Source organism: Taurulus bubalis, assembly GCF_910589615.1.
Source record: "Taurulus bubalis genome assembly, chromosome: 8".
Lineage (NCBI taxonomy): Eukaryota > Metazoa > Chordata > Actinopteri > Perciformes > Cottidae > Taurulus > Taurulus bubalis.
In genome coordinates this window covers 2,969,210-2,992,553 of record NC_136596.1, presented here as the reverse complement: position 1 = coordinate 2,992,553, position 23,344 = coordinate 2,969,210, and the positions used below count along the sequence as shown (strand labels likewise).

The window sequence follows — 23,344 nt, the reverse complement described above, 5'->3', positions numbered from 1 at the left end:
TTTTGCAGCGGGGTTGAACGTCGACTTAAAACACGCCGGCTTGAGCCGAGGAGAGAGAACGAAAACAAGCGGCTGTCGTTTCTGCTCGGACTTCCGCCGGACTCATTACGGTGTGACTCCGGTTTAAAGGGGACGCTGCTGCCGCCGGAAGTGGGTTCGCTGTATTTTATTATTTTATTTTTCTTAAATCTATTGAGTATTCTTGCAAAATTCTGTATACGTTTAAGTTTACAAGCCAAAAAGAAGATTTGTGTTTTTTTTAAATATATATATACACGTCACATATGTACGGCACATGTGACGTATATATATAAAAAACACAAAAATCTGTTTTTTAATTTTATATATATATATATATATATATATATATATATATATATATACACACACACACACACACACACACACACACACACACACAGAGTATTCAATAAAGTTTGTATATAAAAACTATTAAATGCTGTGCCGACAAAAAGGCCATAACAGCTTCCTTAGTTTCTGTTTATTTCTATTATTCACCTTTTTTTTAATTTTTTTAATGCTTTTATTTATATCAATCTTTCTTATCCTTTGTTTAAAAAAAGAGTTAAGTCTTCTAGTTATTGGGAGAAATTATGGAGCTTTTGTTTATTAATTATGTTCTAAAAAAAAAGTTCCATTCACACGTTATCTTCCTGCACTATATATTATTCATATTATATATTATCCATATTATATATGAACACTAGAACGTGTGCTTTTCCTTAATGGGCCCTTTGAGAATACCTCGTAGTTGTATTTGATGTAGTACGTGGTAGTTGTCATTGTATCTTATGTAGTACATTTTAGTTGTCATCATCTTCCATTTCATCCACATCTTCTGCATAAATGTACTTAGTGGATGTTTTTAGCGGCATTTCTTTTTTTATGACATGATTTTGATGGCACACCATGACACCAGTTAATTATATTTAAAAAGAAACATCTTTTCTGACTCTTTAATGACATTCATTACTTCAATATCTTCTTGACATGTTATGACTGATTGCATACTATGCTAAGATATTTTCATGGCACATCATATCTATGACATGTTTCATGACTTAAGTCATTACGAATCATAGTATAATGTTCTATAACACTATACTTTTTGTGTATTAATCTTATGGCATGCTATACTTCAACTTGATGTTTTTATGACAGTATACAATAACATGTTTCATTAAACTGAGCTATGATCTTTTATTTATTTGTATACATTTCTATGGCACACCATACATTATGTTTATGACACTTGTTATAACATTTCTATGGCATACTATACTGTAATGTTTTTGATGATTTAATCGTCATATTTACACCATTCTATATGATTTTTATGGCATATTTTACAATGCTCTATGATATTTGTATGGCATACTTTACCATGTTTATATTTTACATCGTTATAGCATACTATTATACATACTGTTGCTCTTTTATGACGTCTTTACATTGTTTGACATACTGTACTTAAATATTTTTAATGACATCTTTATTGTTGGTCCGTTTAAGTTTACAACGGAGAAAGACATCTTTATATTTTAATAAGTATCATCATAAAGCTGTTTACACAACCGAAAGATGGTAGCTAGTGAATAAAAACCCAAGTCTGCAGTTGCGTCCCCTGAACTCACCATCACTACATTTCACTATTTAATTCCTCGGAGAAAATCTCCTTTTTTTTTTCTTCCGACTGCCGGAACATTTTTGAAAGAAATATCCTGCAGAGAAACGAGAGGAAACCAGAACACACTCAATCTGGAAATGTGTTTATTCTGCTTCCCAGTCCAGACGCCTATTCTCATCCCAGCATTGAACTTAATTTAGCACCTAACCAAAGTAAAAGGCGAGCAAGCCGATAAGGTTCTTATTAAAAAGGAAGAAAAAAACATTTAAAAAGCGAAACAATAAAGGTGCGCAAAATGAAGACGTTTTTCACAAACCAAAGCGTAGTTTTTTTTGTTTTTTTATCTATTTAAAGATTATACAAATACTTCCATATATATGAAAGGACATAAAACCACATTAGGGCTGACAACGTCACTACTAACAGATCTATCAACGGTTAAAGTTCTTCTGATCTGTGCAGGTCTATCTTTAGTTTCTTCATGGTTAAGTGTAGCCGAGCATCGAGACTCAACAAGACCACAGCGTCAAACACCACTTGCGTTAAGCACAATATTCAAAAAGAACTTAAAAAAAAAAAAAATACAACGTAGTTGGCCAAATGAATGCTTTACATTGACAACAACGACGACACAGTCCACCTCCGAAAGCGACGACACACAGCGAGCGAAGGCGTCCGCCGACTCCTCTGCCGCAGAAGCACAACGGGTAAAAACTGTGTTTTCTAGAGAAGCCAAAACTTGAAGAACTCTACAACTAAAACAGTACACAACCTGTTGGTTTGTGTGATACAGAGCAGAGTGAGGCTGCGGTTACACTGGAACATCTGTAGCTTATTAAGGAAGAAAACAAAACAGCCACGCTGTGCCGGCACGGCGCCGGAGAACCGCGGCGCGTTAGAAGTTCTCGTAGTCCTTCTTGTCCTTCTTGCCCTCGGCCTCGAAGCTGTCCGTGCCCTCGCTGTTGTCGTGGCGCCGCTTGCGGCTGTTGCGGACGTTGAAGCGCGGGTTGATCTGCGGCAGCGGGTCCATGCCCAGGACCTTGTGGATCTGCCGGAACGCCAGGAGCCTCAGAGCAAACTGCGTGGAAACAAGACATTTAAAAAATAAAGAAACCAGCTGCAGGAAAAGGCTGTGGATCCAGTGCGCTGGTCATCACATGACCAAACAGTCAGCTTGATAGTTTAATAGTTCAGGATTCAAGAGCTCGTACTTGGGCACTGGAGGTGATGTCCTCCCTCTGCTGCTCCCCCATAGTCGTGAGGGTGTCCACGGGCCTCTTTTCACAAGGATCCACCAATCCTGGCCCACCTGTTCAAAGAAGGCGGGGGGGGGAGGGAAGAATAAATAAATAATCTTTTTCAGTGTCCTCTGGATCAATAACGGCACCAAGAGGTCTCTGATCCGTGAGTCTGATCCGAAGCGCTCTTTCCTGCATGTGCGGCGAGCAATAAAAACAGGATACGATCCAGTTCGCGGCTCCAGTAACGGCAGCCGGCTGCAGTAGAGATCATTCAATAGTTACTTTCCAGTCCTGATCGACACAAAAAGAAAAAGGGTGCAAACAAAACTGGAGCGCTGCAAACCGGTTGTAGAAACCAGAGCAGGCAGATATTCACATGTCAGGAGTAAACACCTCAGACTAATCAAGCCTGGTTCATTAATGCGCTTCAGAGGGACAGGGAGCGGTTCCTTTAGACATGGACAGGTAAGCGTGTGCAAAGCTAAGCTAACGCCTTCTATTTGTAAGCTAACCGTTACCCAACAGAGTCCAAATCAAGCTATTTCTGCCCCGGCACAAAAATACAAGTTTCAGGATTTAAAAAAAGAAAGAAAATCGGGTGACTGCCAGAAGACAGGAAGAGCCAGATTCCATCAGTGCATGGAAATAGAGCGAGAGTGAGCTGGCCGAGCATCTGCTTTGTAAAAAGAGCGAGAGCCGATGAAATAAAGAAGCGGCGTCTTACCGGGGAGTAAGATCCCAGAAGAGATGCATTCAAAGATGCGTCTCAGAGCGTCGCCCGGGCTGAGCGGGGCCGAGGCGCTGCTGATGGCCTTCTCCACGAGCAGCTCCATGGCCTGCAGGGGGACAGGGGGGTCAGCACAGGGACTGCTGGAATGTGGACTTGTGGGTATTTGTGCACAAAAAAAAGGGGGCAGTAAAATACGACATAGGAATCAGTTACAATATTCATGACAGACATAACCCTCACACAAGGAACGCGAGAACCAACCTCCTCTAACGTAGTTATTTTTTGTGCAATTACTAATTGGAATGTCTCTTATAACAATACAGGTAATAATCTGTCATTTAAAAAACTATTAGAAGGCGAACCTCAGGACATTAACTACTTGACGATTTCCATTGCTTAGTCATCTGATTTTTCTTTTGCACAATATACATCCTAGTCCTCGACTGTACTACGTATCTGACTACTATTTTTATCTATTTTTCTGTTTGTACTATTTTTAACCGTTTGTTTCACCTTATGTTTTGCATGTTTTTGCACGTATTATATTTTCTCCTGTCTGTGGACTCCAGGAAGATTAGCGGCCGCTAAGGCGTCAGCTAACGGGGTTCCAGTAAATTAACCGTAAGGACATGGCTGTGCAAACCGTTCTGGTAAAAAAAAAAAAAAAAAAAAAAAAAAAAAAAAAAAAAAAACTACATTTAGTTGCACATGTTAAACTAATCTATATTATTTTTTTTAGCAGAAGACAGTTCGGTTTAGTTTCTCCCAAACAAACTAATAAACTGCCGCGGCTCAACACGGCAACTTCTCCTCAAGTACAACAAACGTAGGAGCGGAAAGGTTCAGCACCTTTGATGCATGAGGGCTTTAAAAAAAAAAATAAATTTTTGCTTTGTAATTCTGTGTGGAAGGAGGTCCGAGCATAAATACGTTTTCATTGTACGGAGTAACCGTCTGTAATCTGTGTCTGTGACCAAAACAATACCTTGAACGTTGTCGTGGTCCTACTTTCCTCGGCGTAAATGAACATAGGAATATAAACACAAAGACTTTTCCAGGCCTGTAAATAACCATTAAAACATTCCATGACTTTTCCAGGTTTTCCACCACCCCCCCCACACACTCACTCACTCACTCACTCCAAGTGACGCTAGCCCCGCCCCCCTCGATTCGGTGGTGTAAAATATACTTACCCACCCCGGGAAGGGGGACCACGTGGGAACTCGCTGGCAGAGGTCTCGCAGGATCCGGATGATGATCACGCAGGACTGGAGGCCGTTGGCTCTAGCCTTTTGATGCAATAAAGTTAGGTTTTACGGAGTGACGAGGCGGGACAAGAGATGGACCAAACAAGTGAACCAGTTCTCTCACAGAGGTCCAAACACTACTGTGCATAATGGAAGCTTGAGTATGGTTTGGAGGTGTGTGTGTATGAGCCAGTAAAGAGCTTGCAATCAGCTGCCATTCCCAGTAGTCTTGTACCTCACAGTTAGTAAAAAGGGGAGTTCAAAGTTTGCAAGATGCACAAGAAATGAGAACTTGTCATCTTCTAAACCCTGACCCGCCCCCCGGGTTTGTCCAGGTATCTCACAAACAGGTACTTTAAAAAACAAAGTACAAGAGGCCACCTGTGAGGAGAGTATAGGGACTGAAAGAGCAGAGGAGATCTGCTTTACTTTGCCTGTGCTTTTGCTCGGCGAGCAGAATCACAGGAAACTACTCAGATGTTCCTTTTTCTCTCAATCCCTATTCTAAATATATAATTATATATATATAGAGAGAATAAAACAATACAAACGTGTAACATGAAAGCACTTCTTGATGGCACAACTGTGTGCAAGTTATTGTGCAGCCTTATGGAATAACATGGAGCTATAATGCAGTACTTAGAAAATTGGAAAGAGAATACAAGGATGCCAGTTATTTGCTAGAGTATGTGTTTTTTTCTTTTTCATACGAGTTTCAAATGAAGTTAAGAATCACAATTGATACATATGGACGTTAACCAGATCTGTGTTGCATCGTGTGGCATCCTTGAATATGTTTTGTTTTGTTTGTTGTTGCTTCAAATAGTAATAGTTTTCCTCTTTGCTATAACAATCAAAGAACCAAATGTGTAAAACACAAGTAAAGGACTAAACAAGTGGATAATGCATCTCATAAGGCTACAATAAGAAAGTAAAATGATGTTCCGAACCTGGAACCACTTAGCGTGGCGCAGAGCAGCCAGAGCGTCAAGGCATTTTTGCCTGTCCAAGACGTCCGCTGGGTCTTTCACCATACCCGAGGTTACATCTAAAAATGGATTTGAAGTGTCAAAAAAGGTGAGGAATGGGTGTTTGACCAGGTCAGCGAGGCTGGCAAAGAACAAACACGTTGCCACACATACCAATGTCTCTCTCTCTGGGACAACCGTTACAATTGGTTGCTGTTTTTTTTTTTTTTTCCCCTCCGATGAAAGAAATTAAAACTAAAATAAAAAGCTAGCGCCCTTGCTGATAAAGCAACACATCGTCGGCACGTTGTATAAGCCCTGACTTACTCAACATGGACAAATAGATGCGTTTGGAAAGCCCCCACATCAAACTAAATGGTTTAAAGGCTCTCAAACATCGTTCTCGATCAGGTAAATCTTAAAGCCTACCATGACCTCGTGATGTAAGGTTTCATTTGAGGATCTTTTCATCGCTCAAGCGCCGGGAAACTCGGTGCAGAAATAAAAGAAAAGAGTTAACGGCTAATCCTGATTCTGTTTTCTTTCTTTTTTAAGTGGCATGATGGCAATAGTAGGTGTGGCAACGTTTTTGGGATGTGAGAAAACCTTGGTCAAAAATCCTTCCGAAGGCAGTTGGGCTCTACTAAACGTCTGATGAGACAATGTACTGGGAAAGAAAAATAGTTGGGTTGTTTTTTTTTCGTTCCAAGGAAATGAAAAGGGTCTTTGTGCTGGACTTGTAAATATTACTACGATACAAAAGAGGAGGAAGCAATGGGTGCTGAAGAAGAGGAAAAAATACCATGAGAACTACCAGCAAACAAAAGGGGTTAGGAGGTCACTGCATGCATACCTAACGTCAGCAGGTAGGCCATTGTTTACCAAAAGGCTGTTCTCAGGTCCATCCAAAGATTCCTCTGTCGTAACCTTCTGAACCTGAACTTTTAACGGTACTCCCCTGCATTTAGTAATAATTGGTTTATCTTCAATTAAGTCAAAAAAAAGGAGAAAATGGTCCATCTTTAAAAAAAAAAGAAAAAAGGATTTGTTTCCTCATCGTTCCATTAAAATCAGAACGACATCATCGTCAGGCTTGTAATTTGGGGTCCTATGCGTGCGTCAGGGGAGCGTTTCAGAACAGGGTGGCGAACGTTCACCGGTACACAAAAGGAAGATTTGTTTCCTGTGGGAATGTAACATCCAATTTTCCTCTGCCAAATCGGGATTTTACGGTAAAGAAAAGTAGAAAAAGTTGCAAAAAAAGTCAAATAAAATCAATTCCAAATTAAACGTGAGGAACAGAAGGGTTTGCTGTTGTCTATTTCGTCATCTTCTGCAGAAATTGTCTTTTTTTTTAATTTATTTTTTAGTCGACGATACTGTAACGTCGTCTGGTGGCAAACGGTAAAATGGAAACAGAATCCCCTGGAACACAGGAAACAAAATAGAATCTCACCTGGGATTAACTAGACTTAACACAATGCAAACACTGGTCATGCTTAGTTTAAAAAGGATAAAAGATAGCATTTGAGAGGTAAGAGCAAAAAAAAAAAAAAAGAGCCTAAGAGCAACACTGCTGGCACATTCCTCTTCCAGGCGACACTGAAAGTGATCTGACCCACGTTTTGTTTAGAAAGAGCATTAATTGAGAAAAATAAAAATGGGCGCACACCTTGGCCAGTAAAAGCAGATTATCTATAAAAATAAATTAAAAAAAAGATATTCAATGGTTTAGTTAAAACAAAAAGGTGGTGAAAAAATAGATTAAAAATAGAAATGAAATTTGAGCAGGCCAGAGACTGAGCACCACAGACCATGAAGGAAAGAGACCACGGCTAAATATGGCAAACGTGACGCCCTGTCGTTCATTTTCCGATTTTCTAAAATCCCAAATGAACGCGCCAGGGCGACCGGATTGAAAAGGTTTCTGTTGCGTGCCAGCAGGACGGCGCTCTTCAGGGCATTGACAAACATCCCGAGACTGATTTCAGAGAGAGACAGCAGAGAGACAAGAGAGGAGGTGCGATGGGGGAGGGGAGTGATGGAGTTTCTTTCTCTCTTTTCTTTTTTTTTCGTTTTCCAACCTCCGTCCCGGCCGCTTTCCTCCCTGATGACGGGCGACGTCAGCGTGATCGTCACGCGCATCTTCGGCTCGGCGCCGGACGTCAGGATGATCGCCGCCTCCTCGGCGGAGCCGCTGACCTCGTACTTCTCCGGCGTTACGACCTGGAAGAGACGGCGCCGCCGTTATTCCGGTCACAGCTCAAAGGTTACAGACGGGGAGAACCAACTTTCCTTAGTGGCCACTTTCACTTTCACAGGTAGGGAAGACTGAGCGATTGTTGTATAAAACTGTAAATCATAGCTTGTTTTATGAAGAAAAAAAAAGCCCAAACTGCTGTATTTGGATGTATTGAACATCATAAGTAATATATATAAGTGAAATATATGGTTTGGTATGAAAAAATTAAAATGTCACAGATGTGCGCAAATGGAAATTTGGGAGTCCTCGCCTGAATGTTCTCTGTTCTAAACCCTCTCTAACTTTGTTCTGCTTCACTTTATCAAAGTCAACCTTTGCAGAGAGAATGTTCACATATTGAGTTATGATTTGGGTTAGAGAATGTTCACATATTGAGTTATGATTTGGGTTAGAGAATGTTCACATATTGTGCTATGATTTGGGTTAGAGAATGTTCACATATTGAGCTATGATTTGGGTTAGAGAATGTTCACATATTGAGTTATGATTTGGGTTAGAGAATGTTCACATATTGAGCTATGATTTGGGTTAGAGAATGTTCACATATTGAGTTATGATTTGGGTTAGAGAATGTTCACATATTGAGCTATGATTTGGGTTAGAGAATGTTCACATATTGAGCTATGATTTGGGTTAGAGAATGTTCACATATTGAGCTATGATTTGGGTTAGAGTTGGACCTTACAGCTGCATCATTTCAAAGAAATAATCATCCTGAAAGTGATTTTTTTTATAGGCGGACCTGAAACCTTTTCATTTTTTTCTGTGTGTCATCTTCATTTACTCTTAACTAGTAACATATAGACTGATATTTACACATCTGAACAAAATCTCACGTGTATACCTTTTATTATAACACCAACATTATTCAAACAGCCCTAGTGGTTGCAGAGATACACCCTTTTAGTTTGGGGATGACATTTTCGAGGAAAGGGCCTAAAAATAGGTTGTTTTTAAAAGGTCAATCGTCCTCACCCCTGAAACCCACGCTTCTAACAAGCCAAAACCGTCCCTTGATGCTATGCTACGCTGTTTTTTCCAAAAAAAAGGCAAATATATGTCTCCGGACGCTCGAGGCCGCTACCCATGAAAGTGACCACTGAAGAAAGAAACAAAGAGTTGAGATATTTGTAAAGGTAGTACTGCTAGCTGTTTGGGGAGGTGCTCCACAATGCGGGCCAGGAGGCTCTCGGTCGGCTTCTCGGAGCAGAGCAGCACCAGGTTGACATTCTTGTCCCCGCGAAGCAGCAAACCCTTGGCCAGGACTCCAACCCGCATCACTCCCTTCAGGGCTCTAGACGGACACACAACATGGCGGGTAAGGAGAAGAACAACAATTAACACATCAGCATTCTGGGGGAGTGAAATGCATCAATATGCAGAATGCTGTCCAGATGAACAACGTATATTACACAGACTTTTCCATGACTTTAAACCAGATTTCCATGAGCAAACATTTAGTGAAATCTGGGTGTAAACAGTAAAAAGTGAGTAAATGTAGTATTTAAACTAACAATGAGAATACAAAGCATACAGTAAACCTTAAATGACAAAAATGAATGAGACAATAGTTTGATTAAAAGAATAAACATTTATATAGATGCCTGTATGTATGCCTGCTTATATTTTGAGCGTCTTTCTTTTAAAAGCATATTAATTATTTCAAACTCAGCGTAAATGAACGTCATGAACACATGAATATAACACATTTTACGAAACTTTTGGGATTTTTTTTTTCTTTCCAAGGACTTTTCCAGGCCTGGAAATAACCATTTTAAAATGCCATGACATTTCCATGGTTTTCCATGACCGTATGAACCCTGACTACAACTTGGAAAATGTGTTAGACTTGATCAGACGCATCAAGTGACGCGACCGGTTAAATCGTCTGTTAGCGACATTTAGATATTTTTATACTCATTGTACCAGCTAGCCTAGATAACGCACAACGGCGGCTCGAGCGACGGCGTGAGTATAAATATATGCACGCTCTTTGGTCGATAAGAACTAGAAGGTGGAGGAAATGTTGGAAATGTTTCCATCTTTCCTTTTCATCTTTGGCAGCGTGACTTTACGGAATCCGCCATTGAACCGTTTCCGATCCTGCCGAAAAAACTAAACAAATACCTGCTGCTAAACGACGCCTGCTGGTATTTAACCAACAGAAATAAAGAGATTCAAACTCTCTGACGACACCTTAGAAAGTCATACTTTGACGTGCATCTGAATCGGCGCCGAAAGAAGCGGAGAAAATGCATCCCGAAGCCAAAAGGAACGGTTAACCATTCGACCGAACATTCGTCAGTGGAGCTCCTGGGATGTCCCAACCTGTCTCTAGTGGGCTCCTTCTCCTCCTTGTCCTCCTCCTCCTTGGACTTGTCCTGGTCCGTGATGATGTCCGAGACCAGCTTGAGGGCGCGCTCCGTGATCGACACGATCTTCTGGATGGACTGGAGCTCGTCCTCCGAGGGGTAGATGGCCGCGTGCTTCGTCATCACGTAGCGGTCGTCCGAAGAGTCGGGCCGGCGCGGAGGCTGGAGGACAGAAAGCTCAACGGTTTCAAAAAGGGACGTTTTAAGATGGAGGACCGGAAGACAATGACATTACCGAAACTAAAGCAAACACATTGCACTAGTCATTCAGAACGTCGGCTCCGAGGACGAGTAATGGTACGACCCAAGTTCCTGTCAAACGAACTTAGTAGCTGTATTTTGACCATGAAACGCCCTCCTCTCTGGATTTTAACCCCTTTTTTTTATTTTTTTACAATAGCAATGAAGTCAGTTTTGCTTTTAGACGGCGAGAGAGCCTTCTGACATGTATTACTTTATTTTCTATCCTAGTCATTTAAAGCACAGGGATGGACAATATCTCCTGTGCAATATAATGCAAATTATATAATATATTTTTTGATGAAAACTGAATATTCAAAGCGCTCATTTGTAATCTTGTGTCAACATTTAATCTTTCAATGTGAAGTAAATGAGTGAGTTCCAAAGTAATGATTATTAAAATAGCGGAATAGTGCGACTATTCATTGTTTTCTATTGATATTTCCCAATATTTAATATCGCAGTTTGTCTCCAGCGTTACGTTTGTATTGAAACTTAAAACCAAAACAAAACAGCATTACAGAAAAGACTTCTAAACTTCACTGGCTAGTCGATGTCATCGTTTTGACCAACTTGTGGTTCCTGGCAATACATTGAGCCACTAACATAGAATACATAACATACAAAGCCTTACCACGGGACCCTGAGGCTGCAGGCCAGGCATGCCAGGCCGGACCCCAAGGAGGCCTGGAGGCCCAGGAGGCCCCTGCGGATACCCTCCGTCCGGCATGCGGCGCCGGTCGTCCCAGTGGTGCTCCTCCTCCATACGCCTCCAGTACATGTCTTCTTCATAACGCCTGAGAACACAAAACCACAGCTCATCTCCATCCCAGTTTGAGCGCCCAGCATGAAGACGGTCGGATTGTATCTTTCCTCAAAGCATTCATAAGAACCTTTCACACCCGTACCGCATCTCCATCCTCCAGCGCTCCTCCTCTTCTCTCCTCCTCCAGTACTCCTCTTTCTGCATCTGCTTCCTCATCTTCTCTTCCTGAATCTTTCTGGCTCGGATGCTGGGCTTAACCTCCACCTGCAGATCTGGGTTCACCTTTTTCTGCAAAACAAAAAAACGCGTGAGAACCTTTACATTTCTTCATGTTTAACATGTGGTCATTATTAACATACCTACTGCAACATTAAACGTATAATGAATGTCAGCAAACAAAGTTATTGTTCGAACTGTAATGGTATTATGAAGTACTCTTATCAGTACTCTGTAAGCATGCAAGTACTTCGAGCAGAGGTATTGGTGCATCCTTAGTTTAAAACATATTGCGGGCTTCAATATTGATCTCAGTCGTTCTAAGACATTTGAGGACAAACCTTGTACTGCAGGCGATGCCTTCGACCCTTTAGATGCATTTCCTTTGCGTTCGGGTCGTTGAAGCTACATTCACACAGCTTGCAGTGGAAGCGGATGACTTTGCCTTCGTCGTTTCGGACCTGGGAACAAAGGGGTCCGCGTTATTGAGCTCAAGAATCAAACGCACATCTGTTCAGTTCAACCTTCCTCTTGTGTTCGGGTCGGCACCGACACTTTAGGTTTTAAATGCATAAAAGAACCACATCAAATGTGTTTATTGCATCAAGGCCTTTTGACTTTGTCAGGAACCTCTATTTAAAAAAAAATAATTATAAAATGCTCTGATTAAATTTATGACCTTTGTGTTGTTAGGGTCGTGTTAGGTGTTTTTTTACCTTGCAAATCTATATTAGTGTTATGACTTGTTCTGCTTTTCATTTTGTGTTTGTATTAAAGTTCTATTGCTGAAAAAAATACTTTTTAGCCTTTTTCTTGAAGTAAGTATATATATATATATATATATATATATATATATATATATATATATATATATATATATATATATATATATATATATATATATATATATATATATATATATATATGGGTCAAAATTGACCCGCAACACCATATATGTTACTATAGTTAACAATATTAAAATGAAAAATAAATAAAACAAATGTATGTAAGAGATGTGTTCTAATACCCCTCAGTAATAATCAGCTAACACAACAACCTTTTATTTATGTATTTATATGATTCTCTTGAGGTTCATTTTACAATTTCTTTAATTGAAATTGAGGTATCCTGACAAAGAAAAAAAACCACCAAAAATATTAAAACATACAACAATAAGGAAGGATGCATAAGGAAGCCTAACAAGGTCACCAATAAATAAGAAACAAATTGAATGATAGATCATTGTTTTTAGTGTATTTTACAGCTTATTTAAGACATGGGTCAAAACCGACCCGTTAACACAAGAGATGCTAACAGAAAGCTAACACAAGAGATGCTAACAGAAAGCTAACACAAGAGATGCTAACAGAAAGCTAACACAAGAGGAAGGGTAAGTGCATTGGTCAAAACGTACCTCCTCCACGTAGTCGTGGCCAACCGGCTGCACGTCGCTCTGCAGCGCAGCCAAGGCCGACGTGGACAGAGAGTCTGAAACGTCGCTCTTGGAGGAGTCGTGAGCGCCCGGGGAGGCCGCCGCGGGCTTAGACGCCTCCACTTTGGCCTCGTCCATCTTCACCGTGGTCTGCAATTTATTTCCACCTGCATTCAAGTCAGAGCATCAACAGCGCTGCCGCTGAACCTCGGTCCAAATAAATTGACATTCGTGGTTCCAGGTTAGAGTACCGGACGGCACGCGGACACTTGCTGTAAACCAAGTGTCCTTTCATGTATGTGTAAATAAAAAAGGGAATCATATATGTATTTAAAAAAAGCATCAAAATCAGTGTATCTCTTATAAATGCAACAAATTCATCCTGACTCAGGAATATTATCTGTGTGGTATAACATGATGATAATGCATTTGATTGCGGTAAAAAAAAAGAAAATAGTTTTGTGATAAGTGCGAGGATACAGTGAGAAACCATCTTCTAATGTGTGTGTCCACATTTATATGAAAAGGTGCCGGAAGCGAGCAGCTAACGGCGCTAACAACGGATACACACAAAGAGGAAGAGCGACGTCATCCTCTGCTCAGGTCGGTGTTACTCCACAACATCTTTACATTAGCCAACAGATGTTTGTTGCCGTTTTAATGCCAAGAAATTAAAAGTAGATTCATCTTTATTGAACAGCACTGGACTGAATTGAAGCTTGCTCGGTTCAAAATCAGCAGGACCGTTCCTGACCAATAACAAAGCAGGATTATACTTTTGAAAAACCATTGGATAAAATATGCGTTTCGTCTGTGTGACTCACCAACAAAATTGATCTTGGGCGCGCTGACTTTCTTCCCGGCTGAGGCCGAGTTGGCAGCAGAGAGGCTGTTGGTCAACGGGTTCTTGACACCGGCCATACCGCCGCTGACCATGCTGCCGGTTTTCAGGTAGGCGGCGCTGGAGCTGCTGGCGGAGGAGGCGGCGGCACACAAAGAGCCGCTGGTGCCGGAGCTGCTCAGGGTCGACGTGGTGGTCTTGCTGGAAGCAGACGTGGTGGAGGACGACGTCTGAGTGACCATGCTGGGCTCGGTGGAGGGAATGGGCTTACCGAGTTTGGTGTGAAGCTTCACAACCTGGAGAAGAGAGTTCACAGGACGGAAAGAGCTCATTTCAGAAGGTCCGAGGTTACGGACAACACAGTAGACCAAGAATTCACAAACATTTTGTTTATCACTTCAGATTTTCCTGCTTTGTACTGTGGGTCGACCGAGAATGGTTAGCATGCAGAATATTGCAGCAAATTATCAAAAATCTTCAAAATGCTGAATCCCCTTTGGCAAAAAAATACAAAAAATAATTATAAAAGAGTGTTTAAGATTCTGTCAGTATTACGGTATTTCACGTTTTTTTTCTCTCTCTCTCTCTCTCTAAACACATTCATTGACGCCGAAAAGGACCGCCGGCCAAGTCAACAGCTGTTCACCGCTCTGGCCAGTGAGCAGCTGTTTGTATGTTGGTACATAGAGGGAGTGAGGAAGCTAAACATGGAGGGACTTAGGACCCAGGGGAATGTAGGTGAAAACAGACCGGAAGGGTATGTCACTTCCCGTTTTGTTTTTTTATGTAGAGACGGAGTTTCTTCTTGTTCTGATAGTGGGCGAGCTCTACCCAGCATGCAGTTCAGCTGTGTAATTTCTAGAAATGTACAATTATTAGTGTTACAAATTGGTTATGTGTCACAAACTGTTGTGTCGTGGTGTTTTACCAGTTAAAGAGCGTTAGTTGTGGGTTATTAATTGTTGTTAGAAAGTTATAACCATGACACGTAAGACAAGTAGCTCCGGTCACTGTATATGGTACGGTATATGAAAAATTCATATCGAATGGAAATTTGAAACCCAGCCCTAACCAAAAGCATAGAACCAAAAAACGTTATCTCTATACAAAATGTTCTCTTCAACCCTAAACTCAAAGAGCGATGGAGCTGCATCCTCAAACAAGAGGTAGTGCCACATGCAATGTCCCTCTGGTATCCTCACCTTCTGGTGTTTGGCTCCGCGGATATGGGCGGCGTAGGCGTCGGCGCCAGTGCAGGAAACGTCGCAAAGCTCGCAGCGGAGTTGGTTTTGAGCATTGCGAGCCAACGCCCCTCCGCCGCTACCGCTGCTGCTGCTGCTAGCGCTCTGGGAAACCTTCAGCGCCGCTTCCTTCTTCTTGTGCTTCTGACCTTCAAGGTGCTCCTTGTAAGTCTAATGCATTTGATGTTTTGGGGAAAGACAAGAGACATTGTCAAGTATTTGTTTTGTGACACTAAAAACATCACGGTTAGTTTATTATAGTCTGCACAGGCACGCTGTGTCAAGTAGGACGCTGTCATGGTGGAGAACTCACCTGTGGGCCGGCACAACTGATCTTACAGACGTCACAATAGTGGATCTGCGGGGGTTTGGGCGGCTGCTTGGGCCGAAGCTGCTTGCTCTGAAAGGGGGGTTTCTTGGTGAAGGTGTTCCCCGTCCAGGCCGCTGATGCCGCGACAGCTGCCACGGCCTGCTTTTGTTGCTGCTGCTGCTGGTGCTGCTGCTGCTGTTGCTGCTGCTGCTGCTGCTGGTGGTGGTAGTAGCTGGAGGCTGCAGAGTAAACTGCTGCCTCGTAGCCCGAGTACGAAGTGCCTGGAAAAGGGTAGGCCGAGGGTTTTGAACAGGCTACATGAAGAAGCAAAGCAGAAGTCTGTGCGCATCGTTTCAACCATCATCACCATCATATTTTCTCACAATCCATCACATTGTCGTTAAGAGATTTCCCTTTGAGGACCGACGGACGGGGTCATCCCTAAAGACATGCTGCTCACGCGGTTAGAAAGGAAGATAAGAATTACTTTCTCAATACACTCGAGTGTTTTATTTAAATAAAAAACACACGAGGGTTCAAGCACATTTTGGGCTCAGAAGCTCCCTGACAGGACATTGTGTGAATCATGTGTATGCTTTGTGTTTAGTGCTAATTACACACCTGCCTTACATCAGCATTTAGCTCAAAGTACAACTGCCAAGACTCTACAGACTCTTTATAAACGGTTACAGGTGATGCCTTGTGTTTAGCTTACCAGAGTAGGTGACAGCATTTGTGCTGTAGGTTGGGCTTTGGGAGTAAGACGGCACCACGGCGGCGGCGGCCACCGGCTGGACAGTGGAAGTCACTGGGTAGATGGAGAAAGTGGACGCGGCTGCACTGGGAGCGGCTGGCTTTATCACGGTCACCTGCCGACTCTGCTGGCTCTGGGTGTATGACGTTACCCCCTGGCTGTATCCTGGTTTGGGGACTGGAAGACACAAAAGACGACATGCACAGCGCTCAAAATCATTCTCGTCAATGTAAAGTAAAAGTGGAATTACCTCGCTCACTTTGACACATGGGGAGCATCAATTCAAATTCATCCAGTTACACCCGACCGGCTTTGGGCCAATTGTCACCCGTTTGCTAGCCCATGCTAATACGGTAAGGCTCTTGAGGTACAAACGAAGAAATGACTCGTTTCACTGTCAGAATTGTTTCCCAAAAATAAGGTGTCAGAACTTGATAGGGCGTCTTGTATTTATAGGTCCATACGAGTTGATTGAAGGTGCGATTAGTAAGCCAGCGTCTGATGTGCATCTGTTTTTGTAATTTATGTTGTGATAGTGAGCGAGCTCTACCCAGCATGCAGTTCAGCGGTGTAATTTTTATAAATGTACAATTATTATTAGTGTTACAAATTGTTTGTGTCACAAACTGTTGTGTTGTTTTACCCTGTTAAAGAGCGTTAGTGTGGGTTATTAATATTAATTGTTGTTATAAAGTTCTAACCATGACTAAAGGGCTTAAGTGTGAGAAAATGAATCGAGTGTGCATTGAGCATACCCGTCTGGTAGTAGGACTCTGCCACGCTGGGTTGTGGTTGTACGGCAGCGACCGCCGCGGTGCCAGTGGCCTGTTGGTAGTACTGCTTGCTGTCATACGTCACCGCAGGAGCCGTGGACCGGACATAAGAGTAGGTGTCCTGTGACGGAAAAACAGAGGGTCAGGGGTTAGACGATTTATCACGTGAACTGTTGCGTATGGGTAGTCCTCACACACTTTGCACCGAATATATTATGTTTGCAGGGAAGTTACATTTAGTGAGAGAAGCAAGGAGCACGGACAGCGGGTCATCGGCTGTCATGTGAAAGAACGTCTCTATTAATTCATATCAAATTGGACAGTAAAAAGGAAATAATGTCCAGCGGAAAGACCCCCACTTGTGCGCATTGGCTCGGTAACACAGAAAAGGCGCTGTCGTATCTCGAATGTACAGTTTTCCAAGTTACGCCCGTGAAACAATAGTTTGCGGTTATAACTCTAAGGTTATTTAAGCGACTGCAGTTATGTTCAATGTCTAACTTATAGCAAACTTTACTGTGAAAACCACAAGATGACTTACATTTCGTTTCAGATTTATTCTCATTATTATATACCCAAGTTTTGGTACATTTTGTAAAAATAATTAAATTAAATCTAAATCTAAAAATCTTTACTTTTTTTAAAAAGAGGTAAAAATGAACATTTACACTTTGGACTTCCTTGTCATTTGTCAAGTGCCTTCACCATCTCATGTGTTGATTGTAAAAACAAATGTTACCGGCATTGTTTTACCAGCTCAAAACCCAAAAGGTGACATAAATGGTGAGTGAAGAGCAAACTGCCAATGAAAAGGAATTGCTTGAGGAAACTGTGCTCCAAGGTAAATTACCAACTGAAATCACCAATTGAATTAAGTAAAATATTCTAATGTATTAAATGTAAAACAATAATGTATTAACCAATAGTTCACTGTTTTTGAATGATGAATACATTTTTGTATCAATTTACTGATGGATGAATTCAAGCAATAGTCATTTTTCTAAATTTCCCATTTAAAATGTTAATTCATTTAATGCAATTGAATTAAATGCTGAATAAAAATGTAAATGGTTATTGTCTTCCGGGTATCATGAAGGCCGAAGTGGTCTCTTTAGAAATAAAACATGCAAATCCTCAACGGTCTCCTGGTCATTTTTGATTCTTGGTAATCTGGAGCAGAAACATGTGGCGTACCTGGTAGTTTTGAGAGGTGACCGGTGGCGGTGGTGGGGGGACTTCCGGCTGGCGCTGAGGGTAGCCGTAGTCGGCCGCCGTGTGGGTTGGCTGGTACCCTCCATAAGCCGCCGCAGTAGCGGCCGCTACCGAGCCGGGCGCCGGCCTAGCTACAGCAACCGTGCCTGCAGTGGGCGCATAGGCCGCCGCCACGGAGTGTGCAGCCACAGGTGCTTGATGAACCGTGTAGCTGGCCACCGTGGTGGGGTGCGTGTAGGCAGTCGGCTGCTGACTGGTAGAGCAACACACAAGGCAGAAGCGTCACAGGTTAGCATCACAGGCTAACGTCACAGGTCACAGGTTAGCATCACAGGCTATCGTCACATGTCACAGGTTAGCGTCAGAGGGTAGCTGACCAGTAAAAACGTTGTAGGCAGTTGGCTGCTGACGGGTAGAGCAACACACAAGGCAGAAACGTCACAAGTCACAGGTTAGCATCACAGGCTATCGTCACATGTCACAGGTTAGCTGGCCAGTAAAAACTTCGTAGGCAGTTGGCTGCTGACGGGTAGAGCAACACACAAGGCAGAAACGTCACAGGCTAGCGTCACAGGCTAACGTCACAGGCTAACGTCACAGGCTAACGTCACAGGCTAGCTGGCCAGCAAAAACTTTGTAGGCAGTTGCCGACTGGTAGAGCAACCCACAAGGCAGAAACGTCACAGGTTAGCATCACAGGTCACAGGCTAGCGTCACAGGCTAGCGTCACAGGCTAGCTTCACAGGCTAGCGTCACAGGCTAGCGTCACACGTTGGCTGGCCCGTGGAAACTTTGTTGTCGTCGCTGACATTGTAGGAGTGGATTTAAAGTGATAGTTTCGGGTCAAAGTTCACACATTGGCAGCATCGCCTCTTTACTAGTGGGAGGGATCACACATGATCAGAAGATTCTGCGCTTTTATTTTGTGATAAAAGGTGCAACAATTAGAGGGTTTGAAATGTCTCAATGCCGTAGGGGAGACTTGATCAATAGCCGAAGTATTCAAAGCCTAAGCTGACCATGGGGCTGGGTGATTAATCAATAGGATAATGTTTCACTTTTCAATGGAATTACATGTCATTAAAGCTGTAATAACACGCAATTTTGTTTTATAAATTGATAATAGGAAGATTATAACTCAAATTTATCTAAAAATCAGATCATTTTGCAATAAAGTTCTGAATAAAATAAAAAAATTCAGTACTTTTCATTTTATGCAATGCTCACGGTGATGCCTATTTTTCTATACTTCATATATATATATATATATATATATATATATATATATATATATATATATATATATATATATATATATATATATATATATATATATATATATATTTACTGAATTACCAAAAAAACATGCTATATTGTGACCGTTGTAGATATGAAAGGACCCATGTCGGGATAGATGATTTTGGTACGATGCCTAACACTCTGTTTGGATTCATAACACAAAGAGATATGCGGAACTGGTTGCATGTGCATGAGCCTAATTAACACAGAAACAAAGTCAAAACACCAGCTTGCGTCCTGATACTCGTCCACTCATCAGACCGGCCAGTGACATGAAAGGCAACGAAGTGCAAGTTCACAGATTGTGCTGCATCAGCGAGTTTCTCCAACAGCACTAGAGCAGCGGCCATTTGTAGCTTATGACACTGAGGCAATATGACGAGATTATTGTTAAACGCAATATTGGTCCTCACCAGTCTGTTAGGAATTTTGCGCTACATTAAGTCTGTTTTTCTCTATGCTTCGCCGCACTGTTGTAGCGTTTCAAATGAAAGCAACATGCTAACATGCGTCTGATTTAGTGTTATTGTGGTTAAATAAATTAACTTCAAGGTGCCGTTAGATTGCTGTTGGACCGTCTCATTAAAAACTGGTGCTTACAGGAGAGTCAATGGTTTTAAAACGGGAGAAATTATCATTTTTGAAAAGGTTTAACAACAGATATGGATTGAAGCTAAAGATTTTGTTGGATCAAAACATGTGAATATTGGAAATGATTACATCTGTATTTTATTCAATGATAAAGATGTAATGCTCTCTAACCGGGTGCTTGGTGTGTGACTATGGCGTTATTGTTGGTGCCCCGGTGTGCCAACGTAAAACTGCCGTGTGTAATGTGAAAAAAATAATAAAAATGGATATAGGAGACTGATCACAGCCGATCAGCTGAACGGGATGGTTTCAATTGGCTGCTGATAGATCGTTGCATCTCAAAGATTAACCGCATTAGCTAAAGAAGAGGTGAAATATATTGCTCGAAAAAATGTATTTCTCTCATTGTCATTTAAAAATCTAAACATTCACACCGAGAAAGATTATAGGAACAAGAGTGCTGCTGAATCCGAAACTCAATCCGTGAAATTGGCAAACAACAACACACATTTCCACCAGTTTGTGTGGGTTGTAAACTGGTCTGTGCCAGGCTGACGCTCGTTCATACACACGGCCAGTGTGCTAAATGTTTGCCCAGTTGCCCCCATTAGGCTGATGATGTCACAGGCCGCAACAGTTTGAAAGATTTACAAAACATACACTGGGATTAGCAAAGTATTTGGAGGATAGAAAACAAAAAGAGTAGGAGCTTCTCTCAAGGAATGTCTCTTAATTCTTTACGCAACACTGTGGCTGTCCTCCAGGAAAGACGGTCTTCAAGCGTGTGCCGTAGTCACCATCTTTTAATCATTATAGCTCTTGCACCGTTATACGACTGATGGCTGTTCACCTTGCCTTGAGAGGCCTGTTGCACGGAGAGAGTTCAACACACCGAGGGTATCATTAGGTTAACTAACTAACAGTGATCACGCTAAGCTGGTTATGTAATTTAACCCATTCTGGCCGTGAATGCAGTGCGTTCATAGAAAAAAAAAAGTTGTTTTCAGCATGAGCCCAATCTGTCAGCAGAGCAGCGCATTTTACAAATAAAGAGAAAACTTGAATATTGGCCAAATAAGTAGAAGTTAAACACGTAATTCAGCTGGAATGAAACAGTTTAAAGTGCCAAATGAAGGAAGGACAGCAACTTCAATCACCAAGACAGTTCATCCACATGAGTAAAGTTATGTTTTCACAAGAGATATGAAGCATTTCCAAAATCGAGATTCATTTTTTCAGCTTTAGGGCCATATTATCTCTTTATACTTGTGCCTTAGGACAATGGTGCCTCATTATATAGAGAGCTGAGATTGTTCCGTCTGCAATGTTTGATGTATATCATACGCAAGTGTCATAAGAAATGATGTAAAATCAAGAAAATGACCCCAGAGGGTTAATGTGTTACTTGGATGTATTCTTGTTCTTTCAGCTGGAACCCCGGCAGTGGGAAACAGACTTGGGAGCAAATGACAAATAAATATAAAAACAGGAAACCGTAGTGCTTTTAAATGATGTTTTTATATTTATTTTTAATTTGCTCCCAAGTCTGTATGGGCTCCATCTGTCTTCCAACAAAGTAATAATGTGTTCACACCTCCAGCAACAGGCGCAGCTCCGGGGCTCTGCTGTCAGATAAGTTGCACGTGGCTGAGCCTTTTTGTCATGAACCCACCCAGCATGCAGCAGGAGAAGTGTCAGCGTGCACATTCCAGATGGTGCATCACTTCCAGCAGCTTTACCTGACGTGTAAAAAAAAAAAAAACATCCTCGCGACTGTAGACCCGCTATGTTGCGTTTTGGGCCGCCGGATGCCGCTTTAATAAAACTCGTGGATGTATAGCATATATGACTGTGGGGTACTTTTGCTTAACACAGAGCGTCAAAGCATGTTTTATTTATTTTTTAAACGCAGCCAGTGTACAGTGTGAACCCCCTTTCGCATTCAACTGCAGCAGCAGCCATAGCCGCCCCCTCCCCCAGCTCGAACAATGGTAGCGGTTGGAGCCGTGTAGCTTGTACGTGACTGCACGACATACTACCTCCGCGAACCTTTGAGCGAGAAAACAGCATTTTCCCCCCAACTAAACCATGGTGTGAGCTCCCCTTACCTGTACTGGGCAGCAGCGCCATGGGTAAATCCAAAGTAATTGCCGGTAGCCATTTTGGCATCTTCACCAAGCCGGCTGGGCACTGCGGAGGACAGACATACAGGGTGAAGCTAAGCTAACAGTTAGCAGCAGGCTCGAGCGCCCCAAGGACTAACGTTAAACGTTCATATCGCTATCATAATATTGCCTATGTATGTATGAGGCGAGCCCACGTCGTTACAGCTTGAAAACATATCCACGTTTATAAAGATACTCACCATAGGTGAAGGACACTACTGGGCATATGGGAATCATTTGGTTTTGTATAATCTATCGACGGCCGAGTAAGAGACCAGTGTATTTGTATTGCATGTCGTACCCGGAAATGCCTCCTATGCGCCTGCGCGAAAGAGAGGGAAGCGGTGTTCTGCCCGCCCGTTGAGAACTGCATAAGCTTCACGTGAGCGCGCACGGCTTCAGCTGCGCGTGCCCTCACAAGGAGCATGCAGTTGTACCAATCCCACAGATGCCTCTTTGTTTATTGTTTGTTTGTTTGTTTACTGTTCCTTAACTCTATTAATGCCGAAATAACATTGCTAGAAATGGTAAAATGTAGATCATGAAAGTGAAAGGTATGAAAGTGTGCGAATGAAATACGTAAATAACACAGAAATGGAAACTAAATAATATAAATAAAGGAATAAATAAATAACTCCATTAACACAATTAGAAACATCCAAATCCAAATCATGCCAATGTTGTACACAAGGTTTTTATAAAGCTTTTTCCATTTTCATAAAAAGTCTGAAGATTAAAGTTACTACGAAGAAATAATACAAAATAAGAAATATACACACACACAAACACACGATGACTGGTTGAACAACTTTTTTCACCCAATTTCTTTTTATTAATCCTATTTCTTTTGCTCATAACAGTAATCATGCATAATCATGGTACAGCAGCTTGCCTCACATTACAGGCATTACATTGTTTTCCATGCACTGATCCATTTTTGGATTTTAGGGTATTTTGTCTTTTTTCAGACTAATGGTAAGAAAACATTCAAAGTATACATTTAGGTGTGTATTTTACTACTTTGTCTATTTGCGT

General features: G+C 41.8%; 1 protein-coding gene across 1 annotated transcript; it reads right to left on the bottom strand.

The window, feature by feature from the left end:
• Positions 1-1,214: 1,214 nt before the first annotated feature.
• Positions 1,215-22,546, bottom strand: zfr (zinc finger RNA binding protein; the record flags this gene model as incomplete). The annotated part of the gene is made up of 20 exons (XM_079222450.1): positions 1,215-2,726; positions 2,860-2,957; positions 3,614-3,725; positions 4,813-4,908; positions 5,817-5,914; positions 7,919-8,060; positions 9,241-9,391; positions 10,426-10,631; positions 11,344-11,506; positions 11,618-11,763; positions 12,033-12,152; positions 13,106-13,290; positions 13,948-14,260; positions 15,167-15,376; positions 15,519-15,796; positions 16,231-16,446; positions 17,025-17,163; positions 18,237-18,507; positions 22,253-22,334; positions 22,510-22,546. The coding sequence occupies 20 exons, from the start codon at positions 22,544-22,546 to the stop codon at positions 2,544-2,546; spliced, it is 3,246 nt and encodes a 1,081-aa protein (XP_079078576.1). The 3' UTR covers positions 1,215-2,543.
• Between the last annotated feature and the right edge of the window lie 798 nt (positions 22,547-23,344).